Genomic DNA, 25,977 nt, shown 5'->3' with positions numbered 1-25,977 from the left:
AGGATTTTCATTAAGAAAAACGTGAAGAGACCCAAAACCAATTTGAATAGACCACCCTTTGTGAGCACTGAATGCGCGAAGCTGCAAAGAGGTCTGGGGCATTTCTCCTCACCCCCAATTTCTGTGGTTTTAAGAGATGCCAAATCCTGTATTTTGAGCATACCTGCGAGTCATTTTTGGTTAAAATTACTTATAACAATAAGCATCTTTTTCTCCAGACTAAGGTATTTAATTTGTAGGTATCAAAGTAATGAAATATAATTTGCTTTATAAATTTAATATAATTGTAAAATATAGGTCTCCAGTCTCATATGTAGTGTAGGAGGAAAGTCACTTGAATTTATTTTGTATATAGAGGATCTCAAATGGGTAATGGTTTGATATTGAATTTATGAAACGAGTTGAATGAGAGCGAAAGCTGGACATTATGCAACGAGTTTCATAAATTGACTCATTTGAGCTACTTTACCGAGTAAAAATGTTGTTGTTGGATAAAGTTCTGACAGTTTGGAGATCGGTTTATGCTAAGATTCGTCTCTGAACAGAGATGAGTTTACTTCTATAAGTCAACATTTAAACCACGCTTGTATATAGGGCGAATTACATGTTACATGTATATCTCCCTAACACACCCCATATCAACTGACAGATACGCTTTGTTTTATTTGTTGTTCTTGTCTTGGAGTTTTAGTCATTTTTCAGATCATGGTATGCTATACGATAATGCAGTAAATGGAAAATATTCAGACAGAAGTAACCATAGTTTTCGGGAATCGAATCGAGAAATGACCACCAAAATGTTCAAAGTAATACTGTTACTTTTTAGACTCTTTGGTCTTAAACTAAGTAATATAGAAAAAGAGATAAAACATTTTGTAAAATTCAACAAATAATTTATTTCCTTATAATACAAAGTGAAAATGTAAAAAGATGAATTATATCTCAAATAGCCCAAATGTTTTATAACCATTCTTGATGGATATAGGTCTAATTAAATTCCAGTGCTGTTCTAAAAAAATCAGCATTGAATGTGTTTATGTGCCTGTAGTGGCATGTAACGTGGAGATATCCAAGTCTTTTGATGAATCACAATACTACAATCCAACATATCCTAGTCTTAATTCACTATAATTCAAAGTTAATATCTCAAGCCCAGGAATATCATTGAGCACTTTGTAATTCCAGTGAATAAATAATTCCACCGAAACGAGATAATGAACGCAACAATACAAATGATTTTGCTTCAGAATTTATCGCAAGAATGAGTTATTTCTCAAGTATACAGGATTATATAAAAATAGATATGAAACACAAAAGTAGAACGAGGATGTAGGTCACAGATTGATTTCTACAAAAGTTTAAGTTATCATCAATATAAAATATGTTACTAAAATTATAAAAAAGAATATGGTAAACATCAGGTAGACCATGTTATTCCATGGGGGGTTTCCAATGTCCTAAACCATGAAAAACATGTTTACATTAATACTGATCATAACATTTAACCTACACACATATATGAATGTAAGCTATGTATTATCTTGTTTACAGAATGAATGACAGCTAGACAATGAATATGATCTTGGACATGGTCAATTATAAATTACAATTGTAGATATCATATCATCATTAAGAAAAGTCCACCAATAATACATATTAAATATACAGAACATAAAGAAAAAGAACGATGTGTACACTTAAGATTGTTCTTTTAATATTAATCAAATATACAGGTGATTAAACGTGCAAAAGAGGAAGATTTATGAATGACAAACAATATAAATGTAGCAATAGAAAATACATCTATACGCGTGAAAGTGCATCTGCAATTAGATTATCGTTACATTTGATGTGCCTGATGTCAATATTGTATTCCTGCAACATCAAACTCTACCTTATAACATAGCTACGTTTGCCATCTTGCCGATAAATGTAAGGGGGTTGTGATCACTAAATACAGTAATCTGAAAATGATCTGAAGTAATTTACACTTTGTAGTGTTGCAAAGCCAATATCAAAGCTAAACGTCCCCTCTCAATTGTGAAATAAATTCTCTTGTGCTTGTTTAATTTCTTAGGAAAATAACATACTCGATGATCTCTGCAATTTTTGTCTTTGTGAATCAATACTCTACCAACACCAACATCCCTCGCATCAACAGACATTTTAAATGATTGAGTGAAATTGGATCTGAAATGACTGATGGCCTTTAACTTATCACCCCTTGACATTTTTTAAATCATTTTCTTTTTAAATTGGTTTTTTTACTCAACAAATTGGTCAAGAATTCAGCAATTATGGAAAAATTGGAGCAAACTAAAAAAATCGCATCCGCTGCTTTTTATTTATAGGCACAGGGAATTTAGAGATTACCTTATCCAAAACTTCTATAGGTTGTTCTTGTCCCACGATATGTCCTAGAAATAACACAAGCAAGACAAAATTCACTTTTGGATAAATTAATTGTCAAATTTGTATCCCTGGCTCTATCAAAGAATTTCCTATTCGTCTCCAACTGATATATCCAAGTGTCGTCCTTTTTCAAAGACTCGAACCTTTTTTGGGAAGGATTTAAAAAAAGGTTATCCACTTTATATGGCACTGTGAAAGATTGATGGCATCAATATAAATTTTTCAAGTTTGTGAAATAATCTCTGGGACTTAGAAATTTCCGGTACAAAGTTATTGTAAATTTCAAAAACAAGTTTTCGGAAATATTTTAAAGAAATTTGTATCCTGTGGAAGAGCCCCAAACTTTCTGTTACCACTCTATGGTCTTAAGCTTAGTAACAGAAAAGAGAGAAAACCAACAACTTTAGTAAAATTCAATAAATAATTTATTTCCATAGAAGGTGAAAATTTAAAAAGAACTGACGGTATTGTGAATTAAATCTCAAAATGTCAAAAATGTTTTATCACCAGTCCTAATGAATAAGGTTCTTATTAAATTCCAAATTAGTACTAATTGATACTAATACACTGTAGTATGACCACAAGTATGGAAAATTGTGATAAGATTCGAAATAGTGATATTTCAATAATTTACAATAAAATATAATAATGAACATACTTCTTGATAATCAAGCTAGTAGGACGTACGTTACACAAAAACATGAATTCACTATTCAACAAAAATAAACATTTGTCAGTGTAAAGAAGTTGAACATTAGCCACTCTTAGTATTTTATTAAAATCATGGTTAATCGGTAAACACTGTCATAGTCATGGTTAAGGTAACTTGTCTCTTCTCATCTAGTTTTAGCTATACACAAGAAAACTTTCCATTTTAACTCCACCATACCTATTAGCTATTACAAGCACATTTTCAGTTCATATATCAAAAGCTGTATGTGATTAAATCACTATAACTATTATCAGTCCACCAGGATCAAAGAGGCAACTTAAACAAAACAGATTTAGCATCCATTAGAATGCACAACAATTCGGGTACCCTCAGACTACACGGGTAATTTTACCCTGGAACTTTCATTATCATTATGCCCATGCATTTATTTACTTGTTCACTTTTCATGTAAAGCTAACTTAAGCAGGTACCCTGTTAATAGCTTCGACTTGTTTTATGTAAGAAGAAATACACATTTCATTCTAGCTTCAGTCATAAGAAAATTGTGGAGCATTTAATTTGCAGATGATACTAGATTATGACTGCCAAGATTACGGAGCATTTAATTTGCAGATGATACCAGATTATGACTGCCAAGATTGCGGAGCATTTAATTTGCAGATGATACCAGATTATGACTGCCAAGATTGTGGAGCATTTAATTTGCAGATGATAGCAGATTATGACTTCCAAGATTCGTCATGAACATCTGGATACTGATTTCTTTCCAGATATTCTACATTTATCATGTTGCATTCATTATATTTCACAAAGTTTTGAAAACTAGCAAACTGTTCAATGTCTTCTATCAAATGTTATGGCAACGAAGTCATTCACTGAAGGGTGATATACTGGGTTTTGTTTTTTTTTTTTTAAAAAAAAACCAGCATGCCCATCTTCAAATCGGACATTTTCCTCAACTTCATCAACAGCCTGTAGGTCTCTATTGTTCTTCTCTTCAACATATAATTTGTTGATACATTCACCCGCATTTCTACATCCTTCACAGTACAACATGCAACTGATTAACAACTGTGCTTCACACGTAATGCAGTTGTCAAGACCCAGTCAACGTTTTGGCTGAAGTTGCGCTGGAACAATCTAGTCCTGACACAATGGAAACTTCTTGAACTCGCAGCAAAACGGTTTGCCTGGATTTGAATGAAGCACCAACACTTTTAAAGTTCTTATTACAAAAGTGTGCTGGTTCAGTGGCATTTGAAATTACTAAGTTGTTATCCCGAATTACAGCAGCTGATGCTATCCTTTTAATTATACCTCCAAGTCCATCACGTGAAACTTTTCCATGGATGGTCTCAAAATAATTGGATGTCTTTTCAGCTTTCCGATTTATTTATGATTGACTAACAGCTGAAACTTTGCCTACACTTTTACTGTGCAGCATAACTATTTGTCTACTAAAAAAAATGGGTTAACTTCATCACCACTGTCTCTCAAGTAGTAATATCTGTCAAAACAAAACGTCCCCCACTTTGAACCGTCTTATCATGCCAAAATGTTGCTCCCCTTTTCTTCATTGATAGTTAAATCATTAACTGAAGTGTCTTGAAGTGGTTTTGCTGATTTTGCTCCTGAAATAATATATGATGACTTCATTTAATTTGTGATGTGCATTGCTTGTGCACTAATAATGTCAGTCCCCTGACTGTAACATCCGTCACCCCCCCCCCGCATGCAACATTCGTCCCACTAAATTTGGAATGGCTATTGTAAGCTTACGTATATTTTGTTTCATTAACTAGAATGTGTACATTACAAACCGTCCTGTTGCCATTTTAAAGTTAAAAAATAAGTTGGTTTATATGATGAGAATTTGATACCTTATGTCTTTGTTAGCTGCAATTATGTTTCTTTTTTATTTTACAGTTCTTACTGCGACACACACACACACACACATGCACGCACGCACACACACACACGCACGCACGCACACACACTATTTTTACATTTACTTTTCATGGAAGGTTCATGTCTACATATACAAACAAGTGAACGTGTTCACAATAAGTTTTTTAATTCAGGAAATTTTTGTGGGGGACGGACGTTATTTAATTTTCTTCTAAGTTAACGGTTAAGGTTAACTAAACCAGTACTGCAATATTAAGATATAGTTTTATTGTCATTGCATGCTAGTAGCAAACAACAGGCGTATACTTACACGAAAATCGTCGTAAGCCAAAAACTGCTCATCACATATCTACTTACGTCAATGTAACGAAAATATATGTACCTGTTCACTGAATCTAATAAAAATAGATGTAAATTTAAAAATCACAGAGTAAAATATATTAGAAATAATGTTAAAATTTAAATGCTAATTTATTACATAAAAGTGGGAGTTTTTGGTCATTTGTTGTGTTTTGTGTCAGAAGTTTAGTAAATTGATCATGGGTAAGACCACAAAACAATTTTTATATTGGTATTATCTTGTAAAACAAATCACCGGATTGGTTAAAATGTATAACAAACAAATCTCATATGTTATTTTATATATTGGCCCATTTACTGTGGAAGAGGCGAGGTATACTATACAATTTAATATTTATGATACAGTTCTCTGGTTTTTAAAGCCAGGCATCGGAAATGAAGTGTTAGGAGAGAAAAATTAGACTAACGCCTGAATGCAGTGACATTTTCTTTTGAGCGTTTCCATGAAAATGTTTACCTCGTCTAAGAACATATATTTATGATATTATGTGCTTTGTAACTTTTATAATCGGTCGCTGGAGAGGACAAGTGACTTAAATCATACAAACTTCGACGAAATTTGCTATCTGGAAAATATTAGTTAAGGGACAATCCATTTATTTAGAGGTGGGTTAACAGTTTTCTTTAGAACCATATTTTTTAAATTAAAAATATCGCCTGCCTCAGTATAGTCTATTTTTTCCAACTAATAAAATTGACACTACCAATTTTTTAAATATAAAACCAGAGCAAGAATATTCGAAAAATATCTGGGGGCTGTAATGTTTGATCTTCCCCCAAAGTCCCAGTTTCCTGGTTTCCTGTCGAAAATGAATTGGTCAGTCTCTAAGATACACAACTAACGACGAGTTCTTTTGCAGTGTAGACATTAGTAACCACGGAGAATTATAATTTGTACACAGAAAATTAAAATATTTCCATGACGTTATCAATTGTCTTTCATCACTACATGTTCACGGAGTCAGTTGATACGTTTTAAAAGGCGAAGGGTATGGGCGAGAGTTGCCGGTGTGGTTTTTTGAAACTGGAGAGGAATTCAGTTCCAAGTTGCTGGTGCGGTTATTTGAAACCGGAGAGGAACTATGTTCCAAAAGAGGAATTCTGCACGTTGGAGGAAACTAATCCCAGAAAGAGATTTCCAAGATGGAAAATGAAATGTACAGTTGATTTTGAGAAAAGTTACTCCAGTTGAATATCTGGGATAAATGTCTGCACTAGGGCATTTTACTGGGAAACATCGGTTGGGGTGGGCTGAGTTAGGGGACCTCCTACCAGTATTGTCATAATGCAGTTCAGTCTTACGATAAACTTTGAACGTATAATTTATACAGAAAGCATGTTGTAGGCTTACTCTTCCTCTCTCAATTTTGGTATTTGTCTGTTTTCGTTTAAGGACCAGCTTCACCAACTAGAGGAGCAAACCCAAGATTGATTGGTAAGTGAATCACGTCCCGTTTTTATTTTCTCCTGCCGGAAGATATTGTCAGAGGAGTATCGGAATATATATATATATATATATATATATATATATATATATATATATATATATATATATATATATATATATATATATAACGTCATGGAAGGTCCCCGGTTGGTCCGGCACATATACATACTAACTTTTCCCACACTGACCACACACACACACACACACACACATAATGTAGAAAATGTAGGGATGACAAGAGTTTCAGTACGCAGCACTGGTATATGTAAATGTAGATTTCCTGTTACCTAATGCGTCCTCCTAACAATCGGACGTCGCCGCTCTCTCTCTCTCTCTCTCTCTCTCTCTTCCAGTATTTTGTAGAACTTGTATGTTACAATACATTATTTGTTTTGCTTCCCTCTTGTCATTCAGGATTTCTCCTGCCACATGCAGATGGAACGACAACGTTGCAGCTAATGCCGGGTAAGTGGTAAGGGTATATCGAAGTTTAATTACCTTTGAAAGTGTCCATTTATGGATAATTCATTGTAATCAGTTGGCGATATCAGATTGTTGTTTTAACCAAGACATGTCCATACAGAGAGTTTCATGACCCTGAAGCAAAGAATGAATCAAATTTTTATAAAAGTAACCCGAAGCTTGAACTTTATATCACGCTACGTTTGGTAGCAGGATGTCACATTCATCGAAGAGGCATCCAAGCACAGATCTACATAACCTTGCATTCAGACAGAGTTCACGAGAAGCTGTTCTTGACGCTAAACTTAGTTTGTTCAAACCAGATCCCTTCTGTCGAACGTGAAGATCTGACATCGACCACTTAATTGTCAAGTTCTGGTGACATTTGAAGTAGCCAATGGAAATGTTGCTTTCAAAAATCTGAATGTGTGAATCATATCGTTCGGCACACATTGTTGCTCCTCAGCCATACTGCTCTGTCTCCCAAACGCGAAGATAAAAGATATCTGATTGGCTGATAAAATTACCGATTAATAACATAGTCACCAGAACATGACCACTAACCGGTCGCTGTTGGATCTTCACGAAGGATAGTCGAGTTCTTATTTTAATCAGATTGCACCAAATTTAATGTGACTGAAGCGTGAAATATAAATGAAACTGACTTTTTTTTCGTTGTGGTGTGTTTCACCCATCCCAAAGAATCCACATAATAAACAATAACCCTGCAGTAAAAAATCTGTGTGAAACTGGCGTAAACGAAAAGTTAACCAGATTTACTGTGAAATATAGGTTACACTGACCTTAGTTTGACTGATGGTGTTGCACTTATTAAGAGGCATTGACACAAAGTTGTTTGACCCTGCATCCAAACGTGCGTGATGGGAAATGGGAACTTAACCAGGGTCAGATTATCAATTGGAGGGACGGATAGATGTACAATGCTAGTTCTGTGAGCCAACTATGCTCTCGTCACGGGGTATTAACGATTGGTAGTTTCAGGGTTCTTTTAGTTATTTATTGCAGGATGATCGCATCCCATTGTTTGTCAGATTCGCATAATAACCATGTGCTTCTCTCGAATATAGATTCGTGCCACTCATTTTTGAGGGATGTACGAAAAGGACTCTGTTTTTAAATCTAACAATTATCAGAAATATCATTTGAAATGTTTTTGCTTTCTTTTAGTTTTTGAAAAGTATGTCGATAACGTTAACCAAATCCAGTACAAAGTCCTGCATATTTTGTATGATTCGTTTAATCTATTCAAAATAAAAATAAATCACCTTATATATTAAAAATGAATCACATTTTGAGTTAAAATGCCACCCCCACCCCCGCGCAATTAATATAATGTATAGAAAGTGAATGCATTTCAAAGATAACACGTATGTTTCAAGTATGGAATGCGTAATCAAAACATCTTCATTTAACTGTGTTATTAAAATTAACACATTTCTTTTTCTTCTTCACTGTTTGACAATTTATATGTTAAAATGGGTTACGCCTTGCTGACATGGTATATTCTAATTCCACAACTTCTAAAACGCCGTTACATACAGCATCATTCAGAGAAGACCAATACATGTTTGACCAGGCCAAACCAGACTGTACGAAACCCACGCCGCACTTTATAAAGCATATAGCAGTATCTGACAGATCCTTTCAAGTTATTTTGCATACTTCATTCCAGGGGCACGCCAGCTGATTGGTCCAGGGCGTCGCATTGCGACTGCACCGCTCTCTCATTTGCGGAATCTAGCAGGAACAGCAGGTAACCATGATGACACGCTGATATGCGTCCGCTACTTTTGTAAACAGTAAGGCTTAAACACCTGCTCACAAATCATACCTCAACTTACTTGAAGGTAGTCATGGATAAAATATGACGTCACATTTATTACCTAACAACTAATACAGTGGTATGTTTAATCGGCGTTCATGCTTGCTTGTTGTTCTGTCAGTTTGATTTCACCAGGTTATACATTGCACCCTTCATATTCGTTTGTTTTAACAGAATCAGTTTTAAAGTTGGAAGTTAACAAACATGTACGTATGTTCTGTAACACGTTTCGTTTGTATGTCTTACGTCCAGGAATTGTTCAAAATTTTATTTGGCATTAATACATGGCTTTCCTAATGTTCCTTTGGTTATTTCACCTTTTTTTAGTAGAACGCTATTTGATTACGTTGTACTTGAAATGTACAGTAACCTTTTTCGCAGTAACATCTTTCCAGTGGCTTTCGTTTGCACAGAAAAAGTGTCAGAATGTACTGTCATTGATTAAGTTTGAAATAAAATGTATGGTATTTATTATTATTTTGTAAATGCAATAAAAATGTATGCTTCAGTAATTTTTCATTTAAATTTTAAGCATGGCAGTCTTTTAATCATGTATTGTTTATATTTTCAAAAATCAGATCGTGATTGTTTGCACTTGTATGCAGTTCAAGTGTAGACTTTCTAAATCGTTGACAATCGTTGACATAAATCTGTATTAGCTATTGTTCCTATTTCCCGTTAAACAATACTTTTGAAAACTGTCGCTTTATAATCATAGTTAAGAAAGATGAAACGTGCTTTACAATTAAATCGCAAAATTAAAAAAAAACAAAAACACACAACAGAAAGGCATTAAAATGTTTTATATTTTATGACGAGATGGAAGCTGAATGGCTGCTTAGCAACGTCACCACAGAAAAACCCGTCTGTCCGAAAATCGGCTTAAAATGAAAACCATACACCAGCATTACGTACCTTTTAGCACACACTGCAAAAATATGGGAAATATGTTTGGTCAACTTTCTCTTGGCAAAAAAGTGTCAAGAAAATTAAAGAAAGGGTGATTGTAAAATTCAACCTACAATCAAAAACTAATTATTTTAATTTTCAAGAGACATTATTTCGCTTTAGTCATTTAAACAGAGACCAATGACCATAACTAACACCTGTTTAGAGGGAACACCTGACCATAATGAAACCATGTGTAGAGAGAAAACACATGCAACATACTTAAATTTAAATCTAATTATTTTCAGTAAAATAAATCAAAATGAAGATTTAAATAGTTGAGTTGAGGGTTATATTGTCACAAATTAAATATGTACCACAACATGAATAGACAGGCTCGAACGTATTGTTTTAATAAATAAATAAAAAATTACTGGACCAGCCACATTTGGTGCTAATAATAACTAATTTGCATGCACTTAAAAAGCCCTGTTTGCCAAACAACACAACTGTATATTAAAACATTAATTGCAATCCGTTGTGAAAACTTTTTGTGATAAATTAAACGTTGCATATGTTGTAGAATAGGTTGCAAAAACAGAAAGCACGGAGAAAGCGTGAGGCGAGATGTATGAGACGTAAGACACTGTTTTATCCATCAACCATCCGTATCAGTTCAATGCCCTTTGTTAACTTTGCCATAAACAATGACAGGAACAGTTCAAAAAATTCCTCGAAAGAGAACTGAAACAGACGTCTTACATGAAAGGTCCAGTAATGTTGGAAATCTTGAAACTAATACTATCAAGTCTTATTTTAAGTGGTCCGATTACTTTCAATTTGTGAAATAATACACTCGAGTTTTTATTTTTAATTTGAAAACAATTTACCCTCAAAACAAGCAATGAAGTCTTCACCGAGATTTATTTCAGTGGAAAATTAATATATATATTTAATTGTTTTGCATGAGTGTTCAAAGCATTCATGTGTTCATGTGTCCGTTATGGACATGTGTCTACTCTAAACAGGTGTCTATTATTCTCTTTAGGCAAAGCCAAATATTATAATGGTTCCAATAAATAATAATGTGTTAAGATTATAGCTTGAATTTAGCGATACCCGTCTACATTAGTTTTTACTCATCTATTCTGTACAGCCCTACTGTTTTTTTTCATAACATACCAAAGGTATGTTGATTTTATTTTCAGCCGATTTTCCGACAGATTTAGTTGTGGTGATATAACTAAGCAAACTAGATAATTTCACTGCGTCGCAACATTCGATATCATAATACCAATGTATGTATGTCTAAAATTTGTTAAACAATTTCCAGTTAGTATATTCAGCACATTTCGTTTTTTTTTTTTTTTCCACGATCATAGTCATAAAAATCGTTGCTAAGTCAAAATTAGTTATCAAAGGTAATATAGATGTATACCACCTACATCTTAATTCTACGCCTGACCTCTGTATAATGCGTATTTTGCTTTAGTTTGATCAATATGCACTTTGCTTTGATGTATGTATGTATGTATGTATGTATGTATGTGTGTGTATGCATGTATGTATGTATGTATGTATGTATGTATGTATGTATGTATGTATGTATGTCTGTATGTATGTTTGTGTGTATGTGTGTGTGTGCGTGCGTATGTATGTATGTATGTGTGTGTGTCTATGTGTGTGTGCGTGCGTGCGTGCGTATGTATGTATGTATACATGCATGTATGTATGTATGTATACGTGGATGCATGTATGTATGTATGTATGTATGTATACATGCCTGTATGTATATATGTATACATGCATGTATGTATACATGCATGTATGTATGTATGTATGAATGTTGTATGTATGTATGTATGTGTACATGCATGTATGTTGCTGTTGTTGCTGTTGTTGTGGGGTTAAACGCCATTTTTCAGCACACGATAGGCTATACATGGCGGCCAGTATTAATGGTGGAGGAAGAACCCGGGAAAACCTCTAAAAGAACCACCGACCCACGAGAAGCTACTGGCAAGCTTTCTCACATACCCACATTGGCTGAATCCGAGGTATGTATGTATGTATGTATGTATGTATGTATGTATGTATGCATAGATGTATGTATGTATGTATGTATGTATGTATGAATGTTGTATGTATGTATACATCATGTATGTATGTATGTATGTATGTATGTATGTGTGTGTGTGTGCGTGCGTGCGTGTGTACGTATGTGTGTCTGTGTGTCTGTGTGCGTGCGTGCGTGCATGTATGTATCTATGTATATATATCTCTGTGTGTCTGTGTTTAGTGCTAGTCATACAAATATTTATGAAGAAAAAACCCAATGTTTCCCTTCATCCTTAAATTTGCTTTATTTATAAATTTCTCTCACCGCAGCCCGCAACTCTGGCGCCAATACATCAAGTGGTTCTTCGCCATTGAGTTTGAATAATTTGAATGCCGCCAGGAGACCCAGTATGCCGCGTCCAGAGACCCCAGCATTATGTATTGTATCTCGTGCCTATGTATATACATGCATGCATACAAACATGCATACATACATACATACATACATACATACATACATGCATGCATACAAACATACATACATACATACATACATACATGCATGCATACATACATGCAACATACATACATACATACATACATACATACATACATACATACATACATACATACATACATACATACATGCGTGCGTGCGTGCATGCGTACATACGTACGTACGTATGTACATACATACATACATACATACGGGCCAACCGACATACCTGCATATTTACCTACCTGCATACACATATATTTATTGATCATGGAGTGCAAGCTTGGTCACTACATGAAATGTTGAATGAATCCGGTTAGAAATGGAATGCAAAAATAAAAGACATTCGAGTTTTGTTTGTGCATGTCTGTACAAAGCAAATGACATCAAATGATTCCAACCATCACCCCCAGTACAGAGTGAGAAAGCTGCTAGTGGTGATTTCGGGCCGAGTTTTTCAAGGTTGTTTGTATTTTGCATAACTTCTTTTAGTGCCTCTTTCTTAAAAGTCCACCTCGGCAGATGGTAGGTAAATAAAGGCATAGAAAACTGTTCATCACTATTATCTTTGTAAAAAATCTCATGAAACTCGTCGGGAAGCAGTAATTAAAAAAGTACAGTACATTCAAGTTAATAACCTGGGAGCAATAGGTCATCAAAAGTTAGTTTTCTTTTGTTCTAATTCGGTAAATAATTTGCTTCCAGAAAAGTATTACATCGAATCTTACCTTGTTTACTTCGAAGAACAGAATACAGATGAAATTTGAAATATTGACAACCTTTTTATTTGATTTGTTTTTTTTTTTGACTGATGCAACGACGTTATTTTTCCAATATACGTAGACTCACACATGCTCACTTTATTTTCATGTCAGCGGCAGAACCGGGTAGGACACAAAACACCATAGTTATGCAGCCACCACAACGCACAGGTGAGTTTATTTATGGGTCACAATGTGGTATTGTTTGTCCCAGTTTTTCGTACGTGACATCTGTCGTATAAAATTGTCGCGTATACAATTTGTCTTGGTAATTTTCAAACCAAAATTTATCCGCAGACGTTTTACACACGAAAGATAAGATTGTATGCTTGGGCAAAGGTGACATTCATTTTGACGCACATATGGTCGACCCCGCATCCATGTGTTGAGTAAGTCTCTAAACTACACACACACACACACACACACACATATATATATATATATATATATATATATATATATATATATATATATATATATATATATATATATATATATATATATATATATATGCTAAAAAATACCAACTCATAATAAGGTACTAAGAGCTCTAGAAATTACAACATAAGTCATTTTTCAAGTTCAACATTTAAACTTATTATGACAAAATGGTTCAAAAGCACTTTGCATAATGGTGCTGTTTGTTCAAAGTGTGGTCATACTCAGTATTTCTTTGATTCAGGCAGAGCCAGTGGAAGCCAGAACATCATTTCAAGACGAGCGCAGCTCAGAAATGCTAGTTGTTTGATTGCATGTTTTAAAATTAATTAGAATATTGAAGCACAAATACAATTTGCCAAGTAAGAATCCACATAAAGAATATCTTCGGAGGTCGTTTCCACTGAGAACAATAAAAGACAAAACTAATAGTTTTAAGTTAAACTGGAACAAAATGTATATGGCAGCGTCTCATTTTGTCTTTTAACACAAAAGAAAATGTCCCATCTTTAATTACTTTAGACACTTGCATATCTTGCAGTCAGGACACATAAGTAGCCATAATGACAATTAGAGACATAACAAAACTGGAAATCGAAATACTTCAAATCAGTGCACCTAAATCAAATATTTTCTCGTATTTTTCAATATAGACACATCCTCCTCGACTGCAGAACATTTGCAAAGCGTTGTACTCAACAGGGCCAATTTATCTTCATCCGGCATTATAGCCAGATCGTCAAGACCATCTGGCGAAATCATCAATATGTTGAAGAATAGTGGACTTTCAGGTATCCGAAGAAGGCAGCTTAGTATACCAACCCAAAGGAGAACTACCACTCTAGTCAATGGCATTAGCTTGTCGGGAGGTGTAAATAATAGTGGAGTAAGTGGTCCGGTTGGTGTATCGATGAATATTGACATATTAGATTCTGTACCAGGAGAGCGGGTTGCCGTATCTGATACTGCTGAAACCGGCAAGGGAAAGATGGGGTCAGCTGTACGAGCTAAGGTCACCGACATTCAATCCCCAGTTAATGTTGCACAACCTGGTGTTAGTACCATGGCAGTACAAACCATGAGTGCCGTTGTAGATTCAGATACGCCGAGAAATTCAAAGAATCTTGGACCAAAGTTTAATATGCAAGGTGGGTTGGATGACGTCGACACTGGGGCGAGGCACGTTCTTGGTAACCAATCCGGAAATCATACTGTTAATAATATGTCCAAGAGTGCTGCTTCTAATCAGGATATTGGATCAGAAGCAATACGCTTACCAGATGGCGCTCAGACAGTCGCAAACGTCTCGGCAATGAGTAATATGAACAATATAAACTCTATATTTAGGAATGTCAGTGACATGCTTCAACCACTACAAGTTGATGTCAGGTTGGATGCTACAAACACATTACATGGAATCGCAAAGGCTACCGACCAGTTTGCCAACATGATTCCTGTACAACCGCTTGCTGATGCACCACAGTTTGATGGATTAGAAAACACGAAAAACATGGCTAGCAATGTCAGTTTTGATGGAGGTTTAACTGTCAAAGGAGACTTTCCTGTTGCTCACCGTTGGATACCTGCAGAACGTGGTATGGCAAGTGAAGCAAATGGTGCTGAAGCCAGTAAAGTAACTGTCTCAACGTTTGCCTCAATTCAACCGTCAAAAGTCCCAGTTATAAATACAGGCGTCAATGAAGATATTGCCGGTGCGAAAACACAAACTGGAATGAATACTTCCTTCACCGATATATCTGTGCAGTCAGTGGACTTAGTAGGTGCTGGAAGTAGAGATGTTGCAAACAGCAAGTTTGTCAATCATGGAGCCGTTGAGTCTAAGGCTTTTCTGAGCATAAATAACTCTACTTTTACTGGAGAGTCGGGTCAGCCAGTAATTTCTGCACATCTGCATCCTGTACTTCCATCCATTCTGGGTCGTGAAAAATCCGTTTTGGCTGACCACGAAAAACAAAGAGCAAACGTGACTGAGAATGCAGTATTCCAAAACTCGGCGAGAGCAGCACGGAAGCGGTTACGTACCGAAGTGCAAAACGTGTTGGAAGGAGTTATAAGTAACGGACACAATGTTCGTGACGTGAGTTCGTCCACAGTGGGAGACCAGACTAGTTCAATTCGTATGCCGTCTACACTGATCCACAATCAGGAGGTTGGGGCCAGCAGTGGACCGACAGGTATTTAAATTTTGTGTGCTTTCTCCGTACATATAACAAGTGTTATTGCTACAATTATTTTAGTCTGAAGTAATATTGAAATAGTACCTGACACGCGAACATTGCTTCCTTGATATTCAGACCTGCAGATTTTATGTTTGGAATTTTCACTTGCTGCAGAATCAGATGTGAACTGGCCCTTCTGCTTGATTTCATAGAGTTTAAGGCGTAGTTATCCGTGTAATCACATCTCATTGCAAATCTTTTAACAATTTTAATACAAATAAATACTATCAGTAGAAACCCTTCGAGTCTCTTGAAAAAGAATGTGATATACATTCTCCCTGGCTTCTGTATGTTGTTACAAACATTTACAAATAAATACCCCCCCAACCCCCACACAACTAGTTTGTCTGGCGAGAGGACGCATACTCGCGCATCATTGTAAATGTTCACTGATATGCTTTGGAGTATTATTATGACCACCGAACGACTTGTAAGCGTTTATTTAGCAAATAGGATCAATTTGTATTACATAACTTAGAGTTAAGAAAATTGTCAAATTCTCCGTTTGTCCGCCTGTCTGATTGTATCTATATCTGCTCCTAAACTATTGGATGAAATTCACCATAGTTTGTGCTTGTCCATATCCACAAAAGGGTATGAATTTCGCATATATCCCTATGGCTTCCCGGAAGTGGTAAAATGTATACAATTTCTGTATATAGTGTCATGAACGGTTTACTTTTTTTTAAAAACAAACTGTATTAATGCATTTATTGAATATTTTTGGAAACGAGCCCTGATTATTTTCCCGGGAAGGGGCGGGGAATAGAGCACCCGCAATTAAGATGTTTCAATAAAAAGATTGAGGACTCCTGAGTAAGCCATCGAAGTGTCTCTAGATCTGTTTTGCTATACGGAATGTATGGATCTATAATGCTTCAATCTGCATCAATCTTTAACAATTTTAATTTCTATGTCACTCGGTTCTGGCAAGTAAATTATTTATTTAGTTCATTTTTGTCCCATATAGATTGATTGATTAAATCTAGTCAGTATAAAGGTATGCACATTTTTTTCTAAACTAATTCAGCTGCTAATAGGGCAAAAGTATCACGAATATATTTTTAGTAGGACTCTTATATTTAACATTTTGCAAGGATACTTTTGTTTGCTGTGATACCTACGAAGCCAGTCCCTTCCAATCATTTAAATTTTTGGTGGCTCGACATGTTGCTTTTTTGATGTGTCTAAACGTGCTAAGTGTTGGATTGCTGCACACACGCGTTTTAGTCCTTTTGATTGAAGATGGGCAAGTTATATGAAGGTGAGTTTAAATGATTTCACTAAATGTACGGTTGGACCTGGTGATTGCCTTAGAATAACTTCGGTGTATTTTAACGGCTTCTGGAAGACTAAACTTATTTTAGTTTTGAAAATACGTGACCGTGACTAACATCTAATAATGTTTAATATCAATAGTATGTATCAATATATATTCTAATAATTCTAATTCATATTAAATCATAACATATACAGCTAATACATTATTAATTTGTCCATACTGGATTTGGAAATTTGAATCCTGAGACTTTACAAGTTTATGGGTGTACTAGTAAGTCCACATGGATGTTAGTATCATGGTACTACTGCTTATCACGATTTTCTCTAGTGTAGTGTCCAGAATTACTTCAGTGATTCCGTGCATAGTTTTGTTTCATGTGTAAACGTCTTACAATCAGGACCGACAAAGGGTGGGTGGGTGGGGGGCAACTTATTAATTGTATCAAGAAAACTTTTGTTTGAACAAGAACTAGGAGAGGCCCGGATGTTTCCTATCCTAGGGCATGTGATCGCTCTCTACAGCCATGTTGGAGAATAAAGTTTTTCACATAATCGTTCGTTCCGCCTGCCCCCAAAGACAAGGTCATAGCGAGATATAATGTTAGTCAGTTAGCTGTATTCTTATTCATTCTGCTATTTGAAAAGAAACAAACCCGAAACCTACAGTTATTTTTTATGAAACAATACCCATGTCCACAAGTTATTATATAAACAAGTTATTATATAATAATCATTGGCTCTGAGTTCAAGGTCACAACATGTGGCTATCATGTTCCGATTGCGGTAATCTTATTTAGTCATCTTATTTGTTCAACTAAACTTTCTGTCGCTTTTGAGGTAGTCGGTGTTTGTGTACATTCTTGTTTCCGATTGCATATCCCCCCTTTACCAATTGAACCTTACCTGTCCAAGTGAAAATGATCTAGATATTTGAAAAACCAGAACTATACCCGAAACAAACTTAGTTGTACAATTTTCTCACTGTGACACCTATGTTCTATATTAAAATAATGGACACTAACCGTAACTACAATTTAACTTTGTATCGTTCTATACAAAATATGTAATATCTTAATAAAATTAACTATAGTCTACTATTGTCGGCATATACAAATATATTGTATCCATTGACAATAAGACTATAGTCTACTACTATCGGCATATACAAATATATTGTATTCATTGACAATACGATTATAGTCTACTATTGTCAGAACATATAAAATATATTGCATTCATTGACAATAAGACTATAGTCTACTACTGTCGGCATATAAAATATATTGCATTCATTGACAATACGATTATAGTCTACTGTTGTCAGAACATTTAAATATATTGCATTCATTGACAATAAGACTATAGTCTACTACTGTCGGCATATAAAATATATTGTATTCATTGACAATACGATTATAGTCTACTGTTGTCAGAACATTTAAATATATTGCATTCATTGACAATAAGACTATAGTCTACTACTGTCGGCATATAAAATATATTGTATTCATTGACAATACGATTATAGTCTACTGTTGTCAGAACATTTAAATATATTGCATTCATTGACAATAAGACTACAGTCTACTACTGTCGGCGTATAAAATATATTGTATTCGTTGACAATACGATTATAGTCTACTGTTGTCAGAACATGTAATTATATTGTATTCATTGACAATAAGACTATAGTCTACTACTGTCGGCATATAAAATATATTGTATTCATTGACAATACGATTATAGTCTACTGTTGTCAGAACATTTAAATATATTGCATTCATTGACAATAAGACTACAGTCTACTACTGTCGGCATATAAAATATATTGTATTCGTTGACAATAACATTTTAGTCTGCTGTTGTCAGAACATGTAATTATATTGTATTCATTGACAATAAGGCTATAGTCTAGTACTGTCAGAAATATTTTGTACTCATTGATAATAAGATTATTCTAACAAAATTATTTATCTTTCCTCAACATTAACATAATTTATCGTTAAAAATTTATGTAAAAGTTAACTTTGACTTCATTTATCAAAGTGTCGTTATTTTTTTTTGCTCTTGTATGCTATTGGATAGAGGCCAGTGTTGGTAAAACAAAGCAAAAAGTTCTTTATAGAAGTTTGCCTTATTACAGACATTTAAATGTATCGCTTCTCTTTAAACGTTCACAGGCAATCAAACTAAAATTTAAAAATTCGCCTACATTTTCCTTGGTAAAATTTCTTGCCGATATTGATCATGTTAACGTTAATGATAAACGACGAGATGAGAAACGCAGACAATGAAAATTATGAAAGAATCACTGCAAGCAAAACTAACTCATTCACGTTACCTTTAAATTGCTGTTCATATTTGTATTTCTCTTGCCTGTCAGCTTCATAAGATGAAAGTTACTGTATAATGTGATGTGAAGTAATAAGAAACAGTTACTGTTTACTACAATACATATTTCCAGGCTTGACAATATTCGAGAAAAACGTTCATAATGCCATCCAGAACATCACATCTGCCGCACGAGAAAATCCCGACTTGGTTTACACAGATAAGAAGACACTTCGGACAGTTATAGAAGATGCCCTTCGTGAAATGCTTTCCATTTTCATGAACAAGTCTTCCACAGGAGCCACTACAAGTGGCAGAGACAATACAGAGGCACTCAATACAGGTAAGTGAACACATACCCATGAAATGTTTCGAAATGATGCGCGTACAAAGTATCATTATCTTATAGTTACGTGCATTACTGAATACTGATTGATGAACATTATCTTCATCCATTTTATTTCATAATCTTGTAAAGCTTTCATTATGCCTCATAAACCCAACCTCCACTTGATACACTCACTTATTTGTCCTCATGTCTTAGGTGGCGATGCGAAAGCGTCACTGATAATGGTCCGCAACTCTCTGTGTAATTGTGTTCTTTGTCAGGCCGCATTCGTTCGTCTCTTTCTCCATAATGTTCCTTCAAGTCCTTTTGGGCAAGTGAACTCTTCTACATCCTCTATTGGTTCCTTATTCACAGTTATATGATCGTGGGTTTTATGGTTTTTCCTCATTATGTCTGTCTCACAGAGTTTATCTGTCTTTTCTTGTATATGCATATACCGACTTAAAAACAATCTAATATCAGCACCGTGGTCGAGGTCTTCTAGGGATGAAGTGAGGGTCCACGTAGTTCCTCTTTTGCCTCGGACTTTTTTCTGTTTTATCAGTCAGTCGATGCCATGTGGAATAGTGGAAAAGGATGCAGTATGTTTTGACACCTGCGTTAATGCTAAAACAATCTCTGAGATTGATGTCGCGCAGATGACTCTACACTGCAAACCGGAGTATTTTCCAGAGGGAGTTGTAGTAAAGGCTGTCGAAAAGCATTTCAATGTCTGTAAGATCAGGCTGTTTCATTTTGACGAGGACATCAGCTTCGACGGTGATCCTCTTGAGTATGTTTTTCTGAAGACCATGCTGGTGAATGATAGCATGGTGATGCCACTCCAGTTATTATAATCCCCAAGGCCGTCCCTTTTGGTAACTTTACGATGATTTTGGTGTTCCACGCGGTAGAGCTTTATTGGCTCCCCCATATCTTTTAGAATAGTTCTCTCAGGATCTTTGGTGTTTCTGTATCTTCTAACTTAATAACTTTTGGGCAGATGCTGTCTCCACCAGGAGCTTTTATAATTATTGAGGACTTTGGTGGATTCTCTTTCTTCCTTCTCAGTGATGTCCTGTAAGCTGATGTTAAGGTCCTCTTTGGCTTCCTGAATAAAGGCTGTGAGATGTGGATCTGGTCTGCTCAAAACCTTTTGAAAGTGTTCTTTTAATCTTGCCATTTTCTCCCTCTGGTCGAAGAGTATGTCCAAAGCTGCACTCTTCAGAGGTCTGTCCTATTCCGTAGTCTCCTTTGTGATTTTGTACATACTCTTCATATGCTGTCTCTCTCCTACTTGTTCTGCTTCTGCAGCTAGCTTTTCAAAGTGGTGTTGCTTGCTTCTTCTCGCGTTGGTTTTTTACTTCTCTGTCATTGCTAAAGTACTCTTGGAAAATCCTATCTTTCCGTTTGAGTGATTTTATCTCTCGTAAGAGTTTCTTAATCTGTTTTTTCCTCAATAACATTCCTGCTTGCCTGGAAGATCCAGTCGTCTTTATACGCTTTCCTATAGCTGAAAACATTATATACACTTTCTCTCATGACTGTATTGAAAAGATGGATAGCTGTTTCTGTCTCGTCGCGGTGTATGCTGAAATTTGATGTTGACGGTTATACTGAACTCTTGGTAGTCCTTGGGGTCTTCAGGTTTGGCAAGCGTTGGTTTTCTTGTCCCCGAATCTGGCCTTATACGGTATAATGGCAAGTTTGGCTACCAACAAATTATGATCGCATTCTACATCAGCATGCTTCTTGACTCGTACATCTTGCAAAGAGTGACACCACTAACCGTTGATCAGTACATGGCTTAGATGTCTTTCTGTATTTTCATCCAGAGAGTTTCATGTCATTTGTGGATTTGCTTATGCTGGAAAAGCTTCCCTCCGATAACAAGGTCGCTGTTTACACATAGGTAAAAATGTATTTCACTATTGTCGTTTATTGGTCCTATTCCTTGTCTACCCATGAACCGCTCTCAGTCTGTGTTACCTGAGTCTGCTCGTGCGTTAAAGTCACCAACAATGAATAGTATGTCATGCCTTGGTGTTGCTTCAACAGTGCAAGCTGTCATGTAAAGGTCTTTCTCCTCATCATCAGCGTCTTCTGTGACGGGTACAGCAGGTGATGATTGATATCTTAACAAATGTTGTGCTGACTAGTATGCATCATTCGTTCTTTGATTGGTTACTATTGTAGAAGTGTGTTGCTTGGTTGTGTTTATAACCAGCGTGATGCCTTCTCGATGTTAGTAAGTATGGGTTCCTGATCATAGTATGGTGTTTCCTGTGGCCAGTGTTCTTTTCATTGTTCCTATCCATCTGGCTTCTGTAATGCATATACGATTCAGCTTGTACTGGCGCATTTCCTTTGCTAATGCCCAAGTCTGATAGAAAAAAGTCCTATCAGCCTTGCGCGCTTGGTCTCTTGCCGTCATAGGTCTATTTTCCTGTTCTACTGGTCTAGGGCGCTAGCCAAAGAATAAAGCCATACCCTGCTTTATCTGGGATTGGGACCTGCAGGTTAGTTTCAGTGAGGACTCCCAGTGCTCGTTTGTCACAACTACCACACTTACATGCATTTAATGCAATTTAAGTTGCAAAAAGGCGTGTTTATGTATTTGTATATTCAAAGAAATGTAAGAAAAGAGCGAGTTGTATGCCAAAAAGGGATTGGTGGAAGTATCGGTATTTACATTGGCCAAAGTCATCGTGAACATTTACAAAGAAGAAATTAAACTGATTTGAAATTTAAATGATTAAGCCTGATTAAGCCAATCTACAAAATTAATTCTCTTTCAAAGGATACATTTGGTCGATATTTGTTTGCTTTGGTACATCATGATATAAAGTTATGTATAATATTAATTACATATAATATCAATTATTCATTTCTGCTCGGTAGCATATCACCGCAAATCAAAACAAATACAAGCTATATCACTTATTCCTTCCTTTAAATATCTGCTTTACAGTATACGAAACAAAAATTATTTATTTCAGCTAAACTTTAGAACTTAAAAGCAGCAGTAGCTAGTCCTAGAAAACAAATTTGTCTTTATGCACTGAAAATAATTTTTTACCGATATTTTTTTCAGTACCAGTTATGCAAATAGTGAAAGAAAAAGTTGAAAAAGGGGAAACTGATTTTCTCACGAACACAGCTAATGCCTCATCCATCAAGACTGGAAATGATGCATTCTTAACTGCAGCAGAAATAAACATCTCCGGTAATCCAGTAAGCCAAACAGTTTTCCTTGACTTAAAAGGATTAACAAGAATGGATAAGCTTGATAGCAAAAAGCCTACGACTTTTGTGAAGGAGACAACAGGCGAACAGGCAGTAAACCATTCCACACAGGTAGACATGACCACTGTTAAGCCATTGGCGGAATTAGAATCAAAGTATTTTTCATCTAATGGTAATATTTCGGCATCTACGGTAGAATCACAATCTGGGTCAAACATTTCCAACAGTTCTTTTGCTAAAGAAAACTTTAAGCCTATATCGATAACAGCTGTGCCAAGACCTATTGTATCGTCAAGAGGTGTAAATAGAATTATCAGTGATTGGACGGGTACCTTAAACGAGGTCACTCCACCTATTATAATGTTTAATGATGTGAATAACAGAGGAATACACAGAGCATCACATCCTAAATTGTCCATGATGGACAATCAAGCCCAGCCATTTACTCCAATAACGCCATCTATGCCTTTTCTCTTTCCCTCTACGCCGGCAGCTGTAACGAACAGAAGAAACGAAGATCGGCAACAATCTCCACCACCAACTGCCACACCAGCAAATATTGTTATTAAAAGTTCAAACAGCAGTGGTGAGGCTGCATCTTCGGTTTTGTCAAGCAGTTTTAGAATTCAGATTGGAAAATCAGGACCGAACAATACAGATACCGCTAGTGACCATTCAAACACACCGAGAACTGAGAAGATCATTGTTGAATTATCATCATTATCCAGCGACATAGAAAACAAAACTGCATCAAGCTGGCTCGACACTAAATATAACCACACGAATGAAGGTATGGTTACCCTACTGTACAACTCTCGTTCATTTTTACCTGGTAACTCTACAATGCCTAAAACATCTTCAAGGGGAGAAAATGCCAGGTCTGCAGACCGTCACATTATTAAACCAGGACCAAGCGCGCCAAACGTAATCAGCTATAGTACTCAAAACAAAAGCAATACAGTCGTGCCCAATTTGATTATACCAGGTCCAAAAGCGTTCAACGGCCAATTTTCAATGGCACAAAATGAAAAAACCCAGACTATTCTACATGTTTATACCATACCTAATGACCATGTATCATCAGATGCGTCTGGAACTCCAATACTCGATTTAACTACAAAGAATGCTTCAAGCAACATTTCAATATCAGCGCCCGGCGAGTACAATTTAACTATACCAAATGACACTAATTCGGTCTTAACTGAAAACCAAAGCATCACATCACTCAACGAGTCTATTGCTATGTACCATAGCATATCCACCCAACGAGAAAACTCGAGTTTACAATTGCAGAACGACAATTCAACTGCTCTTGATAACATAAACGCCACTGATAACACCACCATCGATCCTGTGGCATTAAACAGTATAAATGCCACTGTGCCAAGCAACTCCACAGACACATTCGACTTTTCGTCAAGCACAGTTGCCATGACAACACCTGAAGCTACAACAGTTTCAACAATTCCAACACCTACTACTCCTGATCCAGACACTTTAGCAGAGACGCGAGAACTGCAAAGGGTTGCTAATATGTTTATAAGTCCCAATGACCCTAACGCGTCAGAATTAAAGGCGGAAGCAGCAGAAGCGAGAGAAGCTTTGATGTAAAGCTTGCTGTTCATGCGCTTATTCCTGATACAGATTAAGATTTTTCCTGAAAAGGATTAAGATTTTGAATGATAAAGATTAAGCTGCCAGTCGTTTTAATCGCAGAGAACAACACTGTGGCTGACGCGAAAATCTGTAGCTGAGAAGTTTTGGTAACTCAATCACGATTGAGGTTTCAGTCAGTATACAAGGTCAAGAATGGGAACAGGTGTGCTGTGAGATAAATTTGGAGATTTTGTACGCGTTATGAAAGCATCAAAATGTTTAACAAAAATTATTGTGCATAAATATATAGGGCTATGTTAAACAAAGAAAATATATTTATGGAGTGATACGTTAAGACAATAGTCATATTCCACTCTTAGAAATGCGTGATTTACTCTGATGCAATTTATTTAAAGACAAAAGAAAACTATTGTCCAGTCGAGAAACCGATGTAGATCGTAGTACACTATGGAACAGTTTAGGCTTGGTGTTTGGTGTTTGCAACATGTTAACACATGGAACTTTATATTGTACATAGAAAAGTTAAGGAGAGCGACTTTCCCAAGAACGCAACACGGTAGCTGGTTTGACCCGATGGTGGAAGCTGAACCCTTTTGGTCACAAGCCCATTATCTTTACCACTTGACCACTACTCGCCAAAATGTCTAAAGCCGCATGAATGAAATCTAAACACATATTACGTTTTATTAAATTTAAGGCATGTGTTTATGATCATGGTTGTAGTTTTTGTATGTTTAATAAGGAACGATACAAATGTCTCTTAATGCCATTTTCTTACGATGTTGAATTATTTTTACACGTATTTATTAGCGAACATTTAATTCATATTTCTTGTTTAAATATAGCACAGAAGTCTGCCAGTTCTGTGGAATGTTTGCAGAAGCATGCGTAACGCGGAAAACGCGCACTGATGGAATAATGACCGATTGAAATTATTTGTCAATGCATAACAGTTTTTGCATTTTTGAAGAAAGAAAACATGTTTATTTTATAAAGAAAATTATTTCAAAATTCATTACATATAACCTTAGTTGAAAAACACGTATTTTTTGTTACTGTGTTAGTTTATATTATATAATAAGGAGATAGAGAAAGATTTTACATACAAAAAGGCATACAAAATGACACATAGAAATACATAAAAAGAGGCATAAAATAATGCAATAAACTTACAACGAATAGTGCGAA

General features: G+C 35.7%; 1 protein-coding gene across 1 annotated transcript in view; it reads left to right on the top strand.

Moving 5' to 3' along the window:
• The window catches only part of LOC149792500 (uncharacterized), a 55,636-nt gene extending 30,853 nt beyond the window's left edge, over positions 1 to 24,783 (top strand). Inside the window, exons 5-12 of the mRNA XM_089969582.1 lie at positions 6,747 to 6,788; positions 7,215 to 7,265; positions 8,956 to 9,036; positions 12,382 to 12,489; positions 13,423 to 13,479; positions 14,400 to 15,941; positions 19,732 to 19,941; positions 23,021 to 24,783. Coding sequence (XP_089825708.1) covers positions 6,747 to 6,788; positions 7,215 to 7,265; positions 8,956 to 9,036; positions 12,382 to 12,489; positions 13,423 to 13,479; positions 14,400 to 15,941; positions 19,732 to 19,941; positions 23,021 to 24,783 — 3,854 coding nt within the window. The remainder of the gene's footprint in view (positions 1 to 6,746; positions 6,789 to 7,214; positions 7,266 to 8,955; positions 9,037 to 12,381; positions 12,490 to 13,422; positions 13,480 to 14,399; positions 15,942 to 19,731; positions 19,942 to 23,020) is intronic.
• The last annotated feature ends 1,194 nt before the right edge of the window (positions 24,784 to 25,977 follow it).

Source organism: Sinohyriopsis cumingii, chromosome 9 (genome assembly GCF_028554795.1).
Source record: "Sinohyriopsis cumingii isolate HCF-2022 chromosome 9, ASM2855479v2, whole genome shotgun sequence".
NCBI classification, from domain to species: Eukaryota; Metazoa; Mollusca; class Bivalvia; order Unionida; family Unionidae; genus Sinohyriopsis; species Sinohyriopsis cumingii.
This window is presented reverse-complemented; position numbering and strand designations above follow the sequence as displayed.